The sequence below is a fragment of the Aptenodytes patagonicus genome, chromosome 27 (assembly GCF_965638725.1).
Source record: "Aptenodytes patagonicus chromosome 27, bAptPat1.pri.cur, whole genome shotgun sequence".
NCBI lineage: Eukaryota > Metazoa > Chordata > Aves > Sphenisciformes > Spheniscidae > Aptenodytes > Aptenodytes patagonicus.
In genome coordinates, this window is record NC_134975.1 from 2253147 (window position 1) to 2268218 (window position 15072).

At 46.0% G+C, this 15072-nt stretch overlaps 1 protein-coding gene across 1 annotated transcript; it reads right to left on the bottom strand.

The window, feature by feature from the left end:
* Positions 1 to 7894: 7894 nt before the first annotated feature.
* Positions 7895 to 14217, bottom strand: LOC143171470 (keratin, type II cytoskeletal 4-like). The gene is made up of 9 exons (XM_076360475.1): positions 13759 to 14217; positions 12678 to 12892; positions 12286 to 12346; positions 11526 to 11621; positions 10763 to 10927; positions 10551 to 10676; positions 10052 to 10272; positions 9710 to 9738; positions 7895 to 9210 (listed from the first exon to the last, which is right to left on the bottom strand). The coding sequence occupies exons 1-9, from the start codon at positions 14215 to 14217 to the stop codon at positions 8732 to 8734; spliced, it is 1851 nt and encodes a 616-aa protein (XP_076216590.1). The 3' UTR covers positions 7895 to 8731.
* Positions 14218 to 15072: the final 855 nt, after the last annotated feature.

Consider the following 15072-nt stretch of genomic DNA (forward strand, 5'->3'; position numbering starts at 1 on the left):
AAAGAGCAGTATTTGTCCTAGAGGAATTTGCAACCAACTTCTATTCATCACAGCCCTAATACTCAGAAACACTTGCTCCAAAGTTACCTAAAGCCCCAGTGCTATCTGCCCTGGAGAGCAGCCAGCTGAAACATTGGGCACCACAGTCTTTATTTCCCCAGCTCAGCAAGCCTATAGGGTTGTAACCTCCATTTCCAGAGATTAACTCTCTGAATTGCTAGCAAACCACACATTCAAGGAGATAAAGGCAAGCAACGGTAATGACTATTCCTCTGGACTGGTAATCCCTCTTCCCGAAGCTAAACGCTTCTCTGCCGCAGCTATGTCCTCCAGCATGCAAGATCACTATGCCTTCAGAGATGCAAAGTCATGCTTTGATTTCACCGTGTCTCTGAGGTGGATTCCTTCACTTCTTGACCTAAATCTCCTGTTTTAGGAAACTCTTTCTTCCATGGCCCATACTGAGTTTGAAATTCAACCTGGCCACCGTCACCATCCATTGCACCAGACTTGGGAACCTGTGCTGCAAGAAAACCCAGCACTCAGTAACTGGAAAAGAAAGCCAAAAACGGCACAGAGAAATGGAAAAGAGAAAATCTTCCTGTGAACCATACATTTTTCATAGCTGTGCCAACAGGACTTCCTGGCCATGCTCTCCTGGAGGATAAAAGGAAATTATTTATTAGGCAAATCTGCAACTTTCAGAAGAAACTGCACTGAGTGGGATCTTAGAAATTCACAGTTTCATTTAACAGCTACTCTTACGCCAGGTGATCCCGAGTGAATCAGGCACCCATCTTCCTCCTCTGCTCAGTGGGGATGCACACACTGAGGAGATTCAGTTGGGGAACTCCGGTGTAATTTCTTGAAGCAACATCCACACATCAGTGTGTTGCCTTGTTATTCTCTTTGTTCTTGTTATTATGTGGTTGCTTTTTCTTCTTGAATATCCTATGGGGTAATCCGCCTGCTGGGCACTGCATGTGATACCAGGGAGCGTTAAGCACCTGCCTCTCTTGTTCTCCGTCCAGAAGTGGCTTGCATGTGGAAATCTCAATGACCAAAAACCACCTTGGTGTTCAAGACATCCTAATAATTGCACACCTGGCCTTCCAGCTCCTCCTTGGCTTAACGCAGAGAGCATTTCGTGTTTTTTCTCCCAGGTGTTTTTGCGAACACTGTCACCACGCTGCTCAGCATCGCAAATATCCGTCTGCAGACAGGCTACCTGTCAAAGGACGAACGGGTGGCTTTACTTTCCCTGTAATTACTGAGCATGACAACTGTGGCTTCGTTGTCCTCATTTCAATTAAGGACTGACAAACACCCAAGGCACACTGTCCCCAGAGCGTCATACCCCCTTTGAGTGACTTCTTTCAAGTTACTCCAAGAGTATATGATAAAGAGAACCAGTTGCTTATGAGATTGCTACTGGGTTTGGCATAATTGCCAGTTGTTCCGCAGAGGTTTAGCACCTCCTTCCCACCCAAACCCTTCATCACTGTCACAAGCAGAGCACTGTGGGGCAAGCTCATGGTCTCATCTCAAAGCCAGAGGTCTTGGATGCTGAGTGTTCAGACCCTGTTTCTCAGTTACGCTGAATCCTCTTTCCTTGACCCCAGAACTGAAACAGCACCTTAAAATGTAAAAGTTTTTTATGCTTTACCCTTCCACCTGCCTGCTTTCTTCACATAATAGCATTGTTAATTTAATTTCTGTTGTACAAAATGGCCCGTTTCAAGAAAGCTAGCAGACGTCCTGTTTAATACACTGTCCTAGGTCAACATCTGGGCTGCTCCAGAGCTGGGGGTTGCACTTGTGCAATGGTATTCAGTAGCTGACGTGTCCTTCATTTATGGCACAAAGCCTTGATGTCTGCTCTGAGCTCTGTTCAGTGCTGGGGTTTCTGATGGTGCCCATCTCCCATCGGTTGTCCATTTTCACAGTGACAGAGGTGTTGCAAAGCTTGTGCCTAAAGGTTGCAAAAAAGTTGCAGTCTGGAGCAATTCCCCCTCATTTGCATCACTTTTGGGGAAACGCAGAACTAATTGTATAATGGGAGTCTTCATCCTGCAGCTAAGATCTGACCTGGAGTGATTCATCACTGAGGAATATACCAAGCCTTCTTTAATCCTGAAAAAGGATAAATCCACCTACTGACTGGACCATGGCCAACGAGCGTTAGGTATAGACAGAAGATTCCCCATGTAGGTAACACTTGATCCCTGAAGAATATCAGTGGGATTTTTGTTCCCATATGCAACTAGAACGTAAGCCCTATTAGTGAGTATGTTGAATAAGTAGACGGTCCAGCTCTGAAACCTAATTCTGTCTACGCTAAACTGGGCTGTGCTGAAGTTGAGGGTGTTTCCAGGAAAAAAACGTAACCTGCATTTCGCTGCGGACAGAAAGGGAGGAATCGCCACCTCTTCAAACGCACATCTCGGCAATTCCAGCTCCTGCCTCAACAAATCCGCCCTGCCCCATGGCTCTGTCGTGGCACAGCGTGAACCATCCAGCTCCTCAGGAGCTGACACAGGACTGGCTGTATGCAGACACCGAGCAGTTCACACTCAACTAGCCAGTTGGTTTGCATGGCTGGTTTGGGTTTGGGTTCCCTTCGTTTATTCTAAGCAGACTTGTGGATCGTGTTGTCTGTGGTTAGGAGTTTCCTCGAGCCACCTCAATGACACAAGCCTATAAAAAGTGGAGAAGGAAAGTTAAATCTGCTGGCCGGTGTTTCGAGAAGAGTAGACCTCCTGAAAAGGTTTTATTGATGTAGAAGAGCAACCCTGAAATCCTGACCAAAGGCAGAAAAAAACTCTCAGGGGCAGCCAGGTCAGAATTTACCCACATGTTTGGTTTGGCCACCAAACAGAAAGGTCCAAAATTCACTTTGTTCTAGTGCAGCTGAGTTGAAGCATCCAAAGAAAACTGATGGTTTTCCATTAAAAGCACCTTAAAAAGAAAGCAGTTTTATTTAAGCAGAGGCGAGAAAGATCCAGCACCATCCTATATTGCTTGTACCCAAGGAGGTGGAGAATCCTCCACCCACACGCTGAGCCTGGACCACAAGCCCAGAATATCTTGCTCCTACCCTGATCCATCCCTTTTCAAGTGAGATCTCTGACTAAAAGCTTCCCTCTTCCTCCCGTTAGTAATATTGACCACATCACAAGAAACAACTTGCTTTTGAATATAATGTGGATTGTGGAGCCGTCTGGCTGCAAGGAATGAGTGTTCACAGGAGGAACTAATTACTGGCTAATTCCTTACCTGTATTTATCCACAGTCTGCTTTGTGGCAGGCTCTTTGGGTATCGTTTGTTCCCACCTGCTGTGCAAAGTGTCTATCCGCTTCCTCGGGCTGCAGATGCAGGGCTAAAAATACAGCCTTGGATTTCCCATCTGTGCGGCCACAAGACACACCACTTGGCTGCCTACCCTGTGTGCTGGTAGTAATAATAGTATAGTAATGATTATAGAAAATGGTGTGTTCGTTAGAGAATAGAAAGCAACGTATCAGGAAGACACCTAGGCCATCCCATTTGGTGCAGGGGTCAGAAAGGGGAAATAAAACCACTGTGCTTTCTGGGAGCTGGATACATAGCTTGAAAATTGGATATCTGAAGCAAAAAAAAAAGCAAATGCTCCCTGATAATGATTCCCTGAGTAATGGTAAAAAATGCAATAAATCTACATCCGCTTTGTCAGACCGCAAAAATGCAACTTCTGTCCTCCAGGAAATTCTGACCTAGTTAAACTTTTTTTTAACACCTAGGATAAAAAGCCGAAATTAAACAAGTTGGGGTTTTTTGGGTTTGTTTTGTTTTTTTTTTTAAAGTGAGATATTCCAAACCATATCTTTCTGATGTGGCTGGGGACTTCCCAGTTTGGCTCTGTAAGGAAATCACCACAGGATAAAGCAAAATTTCTTCTCCTACCTTATCAGCAAAGCAGGCAGATTTGCTCCTGAGATTTCCTTATCTATGTGTTTCATAGTCCCAGATGATTCAGCCGCAGAGCTGTACCATTGCTGGGAGCTTTCACCTATGCTGATGCTTTGGCTGTTTTCACTGCTTGCAGAATGAGTGGGGCCAGGATCACCATCACCATGATTCATCCTGCAAGCTCCTCTGCTGCTATAAACTCCAAACCTTCTGCACTCACCGGGGTTCCTGCAATCTCTGCGATCTTTAAAGCCAAAACTATGGTACGTATTTCACATCTTGTGCCACCCTCGCTGCGTCCTGTGTGTGGTCCACCACCAAGGTCTCCATAGACTTGCAGAGAGACCAAAGGGGGTCCTTGTCCCAGCAAAGCCGTTCAGATTTCTTGCTGTTGCTGCTGATTCAAAGGCTGGGTGAGTTGGAAGCCTTTTTAGTTCACAAGCAGCAGAAAAGGCAAAAGCAAAGACCCATCGTCCAATGCTAGACTGCAGAGGTTGCATCTTTAGCTCATTCCAGGTAGGGAGAGAAGAAGGGAAGGGGCAGAGCAGGAAGGGAAAGAGCCCGTCTAGTGGCAGACTTTGAAAATATCCCTTATGTTGGGCATGGTAGGAGGAGATAAATGTCTTTGAGCCTGCATGGTTTTGTTTGGCTAGTGGTAATTGGTACCTGCTTTTGACATGAAAAAACATTATAGTAACTATCACACACAGAGAATAATGAGCAAGTGAAAACACTTAAATGACAATCTTGGCTCAGAGAACATTTCCTTGTTTAATGTGTTCCACTTGGGTTAATTACCAGTTCAAATATTTACTGCAAAGTGTGTTCTTTCAGTTGATTGCTGTGGTTGTGCCATCTCTTCTGCCTCGTACTGCAGGGACACGCTGTGGAGGTGACTTTCTTGGATATTACTTTCTCTCTGTTCCTGTAAGAGTCCCACTTCTTCCTCCTCTTCCTGCGTTCTTGTCTTGGTATATTTAGTGCAGAGAGATGATTTAGGAGAAGGCGAGCCACCCTTTCTAGTCTATAAATTAAGTTCAGTGTGATAAGGCTGTCTTTTTTGAAGATGAATTTATGGCAGAAGCGTTCCATCCCGGACAGGATGGTTGAAATGGAAAATGCTGGTTATAAAGGGTGGTGACGTATTTGCAGGAGGTTGCCCGACGCAGGAATAGAGTCACCCCTGTCTTCATATTGCTCTTTTTTGCAACACACCCAGGACACGCTTGTTTTTGGAGGGGGCACCCTCCAAGTTGCCCATCTGTCCCCATGGACGATGGAGGAGACCTGGATCATGCACTTAGTCTAGATGGCTTTGCTTCTTCCCACTTTCTTCTTCATCTCCTTGACCATGGTAGGCTTTGGCTTGGAGTGCTTGTATTGGTCAGCCAAACCATCAAGACTAAAACATTTCATATAATAACATTACTGGAATGGTATTTTTAAATTATTAATATTTTTTACTAAAAGAACTGAATGGAAACTTTTGTCAATTATTGAAAGGTTTTTCTCTGGTTATTTTTAGCTGGCAGAAAATACAGTTCCCCAACTTAAAACAACTGTTTGTTTAAGATAATTGTGATTAGAAAGAAAAGCAAAAAGCAGTCAGAACAGTCCTCAAAATTTAAAAAAAAAAAATGTGGGAAGGAAAAATAGCAATCATTTACCAGGAAATGTTCCTGAGCCTGTAATACAAGCTTTAATGAATAGTTTGAAAACCATTTCACATGAACCTTTTCCTTTTGGTACTGTGACAAAATCTTAAAAGCTAGCCCATTCAGCTGTAGCCATAGAGAAAAAATAAATGCAGCCTTCATTTTCCTCTTTGGTTTGCTAAAATTATAGCTAAGAATATTTGGGTGTTGGCTCAAACATGAGGAGGAAAGGAGCTGCCCTTGTTTTGGAAGAGGTAGTATCATCTTCCTTGCTTCTCTCTATTATTCAGTCCAGTAAAAGATAATTATTCTCACACTGAAATTAGGCAGTCACCTATTGCTTCCTCGGTTGGGATGGGAGAAGTCACCCTTGCTAACATGAGGAAGCTATTTTAGACTCCTGTCAGCAGTTCACCCCTGAAGCAAGAGAATGAGGCACTGCGACCGACAGCCCGGGCTTGTGTCTTCTCTTATGTGGGGACACCTTGGTGTCCCAACTTTAATGGTCAGGAGGGGAAAGCTCTGGAAACCCTAGGGCTTGCTGGGCATTCACCCCTTCGAGGCTGGGAACGTCATGCAAAGCCAGTTCCTGTTTTGCCGGACCATGGAGGGAGAGCAAGCAAGGGCAAGACCAAAAGGTCAAGTCAACCAGCAGCAGCTGGTGAGGACTAATCCCGGGTTTCAAAGCTGTGGCTTTCTCCACCTCTTCTCTCTCAAGCAACTGTCTTTTTCAGCAACAGCAAAACCCAACGAAAAGTGGCCTCTGAAACAAAGCCAAGCTGAGTCGTTCTGGCTATGGATTGTGAAGGGATGGCCATGCCTCCTCGTAGCCACAAGGAAGACCCAAACTTGGAGTCACGGTGGTTCCTGGACAGCTGTCCTGTACACGCCGCCTGGCTGTGGCTCAGAGTGATGTCTTGAAACCGCACAGGGAATTGGTGACGTTCAGGCAATTAACTGGAGCTGCCTAATGGCTCAGCAGGGACTCTAGGCATTGGGCTTGCCTTCTTTCCAAATTACATTTGCAAGTGATGAATGCATTAAGCTCAGATGCAAAATTACCCACCTAGATGGGCTCCACCTCGTCTAATTGTAGCCACTTAAAAGTTAGATAAACTGCTGAACTGGGTTTCCTCGTTTGAGAGGGGCTCAGGTGGAGGACTGTCCACCTCACCTAACCGGGGCCTGACACGCAGATGGTCAAAGTTAGAGGAGACAGTTTCTACTCTTAGCATAGAAATGTCTTCGCATGCCCTCCCCCAAAGGTGCTTATCTTCTTCCTTGCATCAGTCTTTAATATTCACTTTTTTTAGGTTGCAATTAGAATTTTGCCCTGTGAGAGCAGGGAGATTAGTGGTGCCGTGTGGCCTGTAATTCTTCATGTGCTGGAGACAGGGAGAAATTCCCTGTGATAATAGCGTCTGCAAATCCAGCGGATGACAGCGTCTGAGTACATGCAGGCGTCTTGCATGGTGATGTCTCCATTTGCACTAATACCCCGGCCCCGGGCTGCCTGCAGAGCCAGGAGAGATCTAATTGACGCAGTCAGTAGAGTCTAGAGCTTGATGCATTTTGTCCTAAATTAGGCGCCTGTGTTTGGTCAGATGAATCACCCCATGGAAATGTTGGTTTCTTTCCATGAAATGAGCCCCCAGCAACCAGCTCATATGTTGAGCTCTACGTGGGAGACTTCAAAACTAAGACAAAGTCGATCCCACCCCGTTATGGGGTGGGATCTCATAACTTATCCCTTTGCCTTTTAAGTCATACAGGGTAAATGTCACACTTTGTCAGCCCCAATGCCACCGAAGCAAAGGTTTTTATGTCTGAAATACATATGACTGGCAAAGCACAGCCCACATCACAAGCCTGTTGAGCTCAGAAGGTCAGCGTTGGCATCTGTCTTCATTCAACTGCTGTGACATGGAAGGATCAAACAAATAGGTTGTTCTGAGGTTGCAGCAATGAATGAAGCTACAGGCTGGCAAACTTGTCACAGAGGACATCTTACGGTGCTCAGAACTGTTTTGGGGGTTTCTGGCGATCTTTGACATCAGTTGCTACTGGGCTATAAAATATCTTACAGGTGATATAAGGAGGTAAATAAAACAGAATAAACACCATTGGACTCTCCTGGCATCTGAGTCCCACCATGCTCCAAACTGTCTAAAGAGAATCAAAAGATCTGTTCGGTCCTCTCTTCCCCCCGTAGACTGTGAAAGAGCACTTCTTCACCCATTTTGAAATTTCTTTAAATACCGACTCTGGAAAAATTCAGAGACAAACCATGTACTTTCAATGCAGTTTATTGAAGGCGCAGTGAAAAGCTGGGAAGTTTGAGCAGTCAATGAAAGAAGCTCTGTTTATGTGAGTACAAGATGTCAACTCAGAAGATTTATGCACCAATAACTTCCCTTGGCATTTCAGGGGTGGGGATGGGGGGGTGAGCTCTTCTAAAAATCAGCACGCTTTGAACTAGCCACCCCTAACATGCAGAAGCAAATGAAAGTACTACGTATTCATCTGTAAGCAAATTCCACAAAAAGCCTATGGCTGCAGTGTAACTAGCAGGTGCTTTGAAAGTTGACATCGCCTTGTTTAAAATTTAAGCTGAAATTTGCAGCTCAGGGTTTCTTCTTTGACCAAAAGAAAAAAAAAAAAAAAAAAAAAAAAGGGAGCGTGCTCTTTGCAGTGCCTCCTGGGAAAGTTAAATCATCACTCTCTTTTCTGAAATGCTTTGGGAGGAGCTGGAAGAAAAAGAGGTGTCTTGTAAGGAAGAACATTGTTAATGAATCTGCTCATTATGGGAAAAGCCAGAGAGAGAAGGCAGCGCAACAAGCAAACCCTTAAAGCTGTGATAATGTAGACAGTATAAACTCAGAGAAATAATACTGTGTTGAGCACCTGCTGGAGAAGCTTGCTAGATGTGTCTTTAGGGTTGGGGACTCTGAAAACATAACTTGGTGGGGTACATACTTGATGCTAATAAATGTGGGAATGGGCTTGGTGACAAATGTTGCTACTAGTGGGCAGAGAAACTATCCTGCATCATCTCAGTGGTAGGAACTGCACGTCTAAGCGTTGTCCTCCAACGTTGCTGGCTGTGCCACCTCCCCAGCTGATGGCCCTATGGAACAACGCACGGGTCCCTGACAACCCCATAGTTCCCCACCACGCCGTTGTTGCACCCCACAACTTCAGGGCTGTTTGCAACAACGACGGGAGAGCCCCCCAGCTGCCTGATGACGCAGCCTTGGTTTCCGAAGCTGACCACCCCACCAGCTTGGCAAGCCCCCATCCTAGCATTCAAGCTCCCGTTTCCCGTGCTGATGACGGTGCGGGCTGGGTACCCCCCGCTCCGGGAGCTGAATCCCCCATTTTTGCAGTTGACCCCTCCGGCTTGGCAATACACCTCTGGGACACACTGCTTAGCCACCGAGCTAATGACTCTCTTGGGGTGGATCCCAGCGCTCCGGGAGCTGAATCCTCCATTCTGGGAGCTGTGTCGTCCGGACCGTCTCCCCAGGGAGCCATAGCCACATGCAGCCCCGTTTGCAGCCAGCATCCCGCAGTCATCGGGGATATTGTAGCCACTGCTGACCACAGCTGCAAGACAGCCCACAGGATTAATTATTTAGAGAGGAAAACTGGAAGACTCCCACAAGGCAAGTTGTTTCATGAGTGACAGAACCGACCAAACCTGATTTCCTCTAGATTTGTCCAATGTATCTGAGCCTCTGCTCCTTCCAACTCCTCCCCCATGTCCCAACACACCCCCTCACAGATCCTCCCAGTTCCCACGTTGCTCATCTGGCCGGTGGCATATTCTTCCCCAGGTTGCCTGGCGGGTTTGCCAGGACAGCTCGCTCTTTCCTCCAAGAGCAGGAAAGGGTCATGAATTTGACCTCCCCCCCTCCATCCAAAAGCTGGGGTTGTGTTAAATTCAGAGGTATTTGAGATTTCTGGGACTAAACCTTCAACATCAGCCTGGGCCGAAATGGAAAAGGGAGGCAGAGGGAGCTGGGGCAGACAGATAATGCTACTCCATAAACTGCCTTCCCTAAAATGATGAGCCCTCATGGCTGAAAATCTTCAGGTTACTTACACACGCTCACCGGGTTCCCCACACATATCCTGTTAGGGGAGAGAAGAGAAATGCATGTTATCCTATTAACCAGCAGCATGCACATCTAGAAACCTGACGTTTCTCATAACTTCCAGCCATACATCCAGCCCACTTAATTCCTTGTTGTAACACGTCTGACTATCCCTAGGACAGGAACTGTTTTTGCTGGCACAAGGGTGGCCTGTATGGCCTCCAGCCATCTCTCCAGCCCCAGTTTCTGTGAGCCTGGGAGGATCCTGGAGCTGCAAAATTCACTTGGGAGCTGGAATCATTCTGGCCTCTGATATACAGGAGAAAAGGGACAAGATCTCTGTCACCTACCTGCTCTCTTCACCCTCCAGTAGAGTCTTGTATGTTGCGATCTCAATATCCAGGGCCAGTTTGACATTCAGCAGCTCCTGGTAATCCCGCAGCATGCAAGCCAGCTCATCCTTGGCCTTCTGGAGGGCATTCTGCAGCTCAACGTGCTTCTCCCGGGCATCTTTCAGGGCACAATCCCCACGCTGCTCAACATCACAAATGGAGGTTTGCAGGCAGGAGACCTGTCAGAGAGGAGGATAACAGTGCAGGTGTCTTCAAGGCTTCGTTTCCTAATTCCTGGACAGTCTGGTTTTGGATTAATCCGCTCTTCCAATTGCAAAAAGAGAAAAAAACCACCAGTGTCCCTTCTCTCTATCCACTTTTCAACTATACACTTTCCAACTGCAGCCTAGAGCAGGTCTTAAATCTACTAAAGGCCAATGCGTCATCTTCCCTCATATCTGAGCTGTCCTCCAAGACATTGCCCTTTCTGGAAACATCACCTCTGGGCCTCTCCTACCTGCTTCTTCACGTTCTCCAGTTCACACTGCAGCTTCTGTATCATCCGGGTTAGCTCTGAAATCTCACACTTGTTGCTTTGCAGATCATCGCAATACTTGCCTCTCTTATCCTGGAGCTCCTGAAACTGGAACCAAGAAACAAGACAATCGTCGTTTTTGACCTGCAGCCTGTTAAGTTGGCAGGCAGACACCCAGGTTGCTTCTTACTCACCCTGGTTTGGTAGAAAGCATCAACTTCTTCTTTGCTCTTCTGAGCTATTTCTTGGTACCAGCATTCAACGTTCTTGATGATGCTTTCCATGTCCAGGTCTCGGTTGTTGTCCATTTTCACGATGACCGAAGTGTCGCATAGCTGGCGATCTACCTGAGCTCGTTCCTACAGGTTGGGGAATGGCTTAGTCAGCTGTTAGCACTTCTCAGACTTTGTAGTGAAGGAAGGGCTGGGACAAAGAGCCACACTGCTGATGGATATAACAAGTCAAGAAATGTCCCTCAGGTTGGCTCAGCAGAAAATCCTCCCTGCTGGACGAGTTGCCACATGTCAGCTGCTGACCTACATGCTGACCTGCAGCAATTCTGCCCACATCAATGGCAAGGAATTTGAGTGACTTAACCCTTGGTATCCTGTCATCTTCAGCTGCTTTACTGATGTTAATGACAGGATTAAGCTGGGAGTTTCTGTAGCTCTAATCAGACAACTGCAATCCGGAGTAACTAGACAGACGCATCTCTTTTCTCAGGGGTAGAGTTAGGACACAGCTAATTCATACCTGGAGCTGCTTTAAGAAAGGGGGAACCACCCTATTTCCAGCATAATCATGTTAATATTATATCAACCTTGTACTTCCATGCTTTCAGGTATTCAGGGATTGGGACGAGACACGTCCAAGAGGGGTTTCAAGCTGTAGAAATTTGGAGCACCTGAAGGATGAGACAGCAGCACCAAACTCCTGGGAGGGACCAGAGAAACTCACCTCCTCAAACACACATTTCAGCAACTCCAACTGCCTTCTCAACAGATCCACCTTCACCTCCAGCTCTTCCTTGTTCAAAAAGATACAGTCTGCATCCTGAAAGAGAGGAGACATGTTCCAGCCCAATCTCACTGAAAACATTGGAGAAACACACAGAAGACAGAGGCAGCGCCAATAAAACAGAAACATGTTTCAACAAGATTTCAAGAGCAGAAAGGTGTGAGTCAAGATGCCCTGGTGTCTCCTAAAGGAAAACAAAACCATTCCAACATGACTTACAGGGATTAGTTTACTAGTTTATTACTTAGGACCTAGCTACAAACTCAGAATTGACTAATGAGTATTTAAACATAATTTTTTAATATTGTTCAAATGAATTCTGCTTTTCTGATGTCCAAGAATAAAGGATGTGAAGAGACTGTCAGAAAATAACCAGCATCTTAGACACCGGGTATTCCAGTGTGACCTCTCCCATTCTGTCCCCCTTCCGCAAATACACCCTCCCATTACGCTTCAAGAATGTGCTTGGGGTAACAAAAGTATTGCTGTGGTGCTGATGATGTAAGCTTTGAGGATACATTATTTTTACTTTTTACTTGCATTTGCCTCTTTTTCTGACCCTGTGCCTCTTTACAGGCCTCCCTCCTGCTCATTATAACACTTTTGCCAGGCATTTGCTGACAATGCACTATTTCAGCCAAGCTTTACACCAGATAAACCTATTACAGGTATAATGATTGATGTATTTTGAGCTTCTCACCTTTTTGAGTGCCACAAACTCATTCTCCACAGTTGTGCGCCTGTTGATTTCCTCTTCATATCTGTTGGAAAAGGAGAAGAAAAGGGCTGAGCCAAGCAATGCTATCAGACACACAGACATTAGCCATCAGGTATAAATCACAACCTTCGCTTGCTCAGAGGCTGCCATCGGGCACTGTAAGATCAGTGTCTGGAGACCAAACTCTAATGACCATCCCAAGATCAGAAGCTTCTTCATGAACAGCAACATTAACAATGCAAAGAGTTTGCAAGTGGGACAGAAGAACGTGACATCCCCAAAGGGGATGCACCACATGTCTGGGAGATGTTGCCTGAGATGAACCAGAGGAGAAGTGAAATGCCAACAGCTAGAGGAGACCTGAAGGTCCTTACTTGCACTTGAACTCCTCCACCAGCTGGCTTGTGGCACACTCTTCGCTGCTCAGTTTTTGCTTTTCACATAGCAAGCAGTCCAGGCGCTTCCGCAGGTCACAGATGTAATTCTCAAAGTACAGTTCAAGGTTTTTCCCTTTCTTTGGTAGGACGTATTGCTGGAGGAGGCCCCACTTGGTCTCCAGCACTTTGTTCTGCTGCTCCAGGAATCGGACCTGCAGGCCAAAAAATAGCAATTCTTCAAATAAAGAGATGAATGCAGTAACTCGACAACTGGTTTAACTGTCTGCTCTCACTGTGAAACTGCAGGTGTAAGAATAGGATTTTTTGAGAAGTGAGAGGTGATAAACCACAATGATCATAAAACCTGCCTTTATTTAGAAATTTAAAAGTCACATGCCTAAATTATTTAGAAATCTACAAGTCACAGATGTGACTTTTAGATGTCTAAAGGCAGATGTCTAAATCTGCCTTTCTCACCAATGAAGAGAAATAAAGCTCCTCTGGATGGTGCCTCTGATGTATTTTAGGATGAGGTTGAGTACCCGGAGGGTGGAACCTGTTTGTCTCTGTTTTTTCTACAAAGGGGTCCTAAGGTGACAGCTCAGACTTAGATATCTGAAGTTTAGGTGCCTGAATCAAGATTAACCTCCTTTGCCCTCAGGAATGTTTTTGGAACAGTCGCTATATTTAAAGACAAAGAGGGAAAAAGGGTCTAATACAGGGCAGAAAGATGAGCCCGTCAGGGCTGTAACTTCTAGCTGAGCTAGAACAAGGATGCAGTGAGAAATCCAGCCTTGAACTGAGGCCATCCAGAGAGGAGACACCTGCAAGGAAGTCCAGTGCTACCGTGGCCACAATACAAACACCATCAAATACGGGGACCGGTATGTGGCTGAAATGAGCCCTTCCCCAGTACTGAAGATCTCACTCTGAACCAACATGGCTCTGTGGGAATCTGGACCCTTGCATGGACCCAGGCCAGTGAATCATGCCACGAGGTGGACTGGGGGTTTAGAGGAGGTTGGCTGTGTTTTATTTTTCTCAAAGAAGTGCAAGTACAGAGCAGGTTTGCACTCACCTTGTCGATGAAGCAGGCGAATTGGGTGTTGAGGGTCTTGATCTGTTCCTTCTCCTGACAGCGTATTTCATGTTCCAGCGGGTCGACCCCAACACAGAGGGGCTTCAGAAGCCGTTCGTCAATGCAGATACCTTGGATGCCATCAGCCTTGCGATCGGGGTAACCTCTCACAATACTATATCCCCTGGGGCCACAAAGGCCAACCCTTCCTCCAACATTACCGTAGCCTACGCCGCCGAAGCCGAACTCTCCAAAACATCCAGTACCGCAGACCCCATTCACGTAGGAAATTCTCCTGTTTCCACCCAGGTTGCAGACGCTCCTGCTGCTATAGGCACCAGCTCCGCATCGGACAGGTTGGCAGGCAGAGGCGGCGTAGCTTCGACCACAAATCTCCGAAGCTGAACTGAAACCTCTTCGTCCCAGGACAGATCTCACTGTAGGCGCCTGTCTGCTCATCGTGGCTTATTTGAAGGTGGAATATGAAAGTTTAGGGGAAGCGCTTCTGCAGGAGAGGAACGGAGATCCCGCTGAAGTGACACAGTGATGCTACCCCTTATATACATTTGGGAAGCTGGCCTTGATAGGATCAGGACATTAATTTGAAGTGCTTAAGGGTTTGGTTTGCCTGGCAGCAATAAATGCTCCTCAAAATGCAAAACAGCCCAGCAAATACTAACTACTGAGGAAATAAAAAGGAATCTAAAAGTGCTCTGTTTGCAAGTTGGCTTAGAATATATTACGGTTTGAAGTGTTCCCCTAACTTAGGCTAATTATAGTTTAGCAAACATTTTTGAAGAAACTCTTTGTGATTTGTTTGCAGTTTGTCGTTTGGGGTTTTGTGTCTCATGGGTTTTTGTGTATGATGGCATGTTTTGCAGGCTTGCACTTTGTGGGGGTAATTTCACAATCTCTCCTTTTTTCTCTCACCAGGCTTGTTTTGGGTGCGGAAAAGTAACCAAAAAAAAAAGAAAAAAGAAAGTCAACCATGGAAAAACACCATGGAAGTCGTGTTGTGATGGATGGATCATTTCTGTGCCTGAAACACTAGCACATTCACTGAGTTACGGGTCTGGATTCACATGCAAGGACTCAAAATGCCCCCCCAAAACATTCCCATGCAGCATTTCATGCTGACCTTCTCTTACCACATGAAACACCACCAAAAGAGAGCAGGTTGCATCCAGGAACTGAGGCATATTTCAGTTTTCTTACTAGCTTTATGTTCTGTGCAGTCAGTGACATTTTCACTTGAGTAATGCTGCAAACTCTTAACCTGAAGTCCATTTGGCACGGTTAAATCTTTGGCCCTCG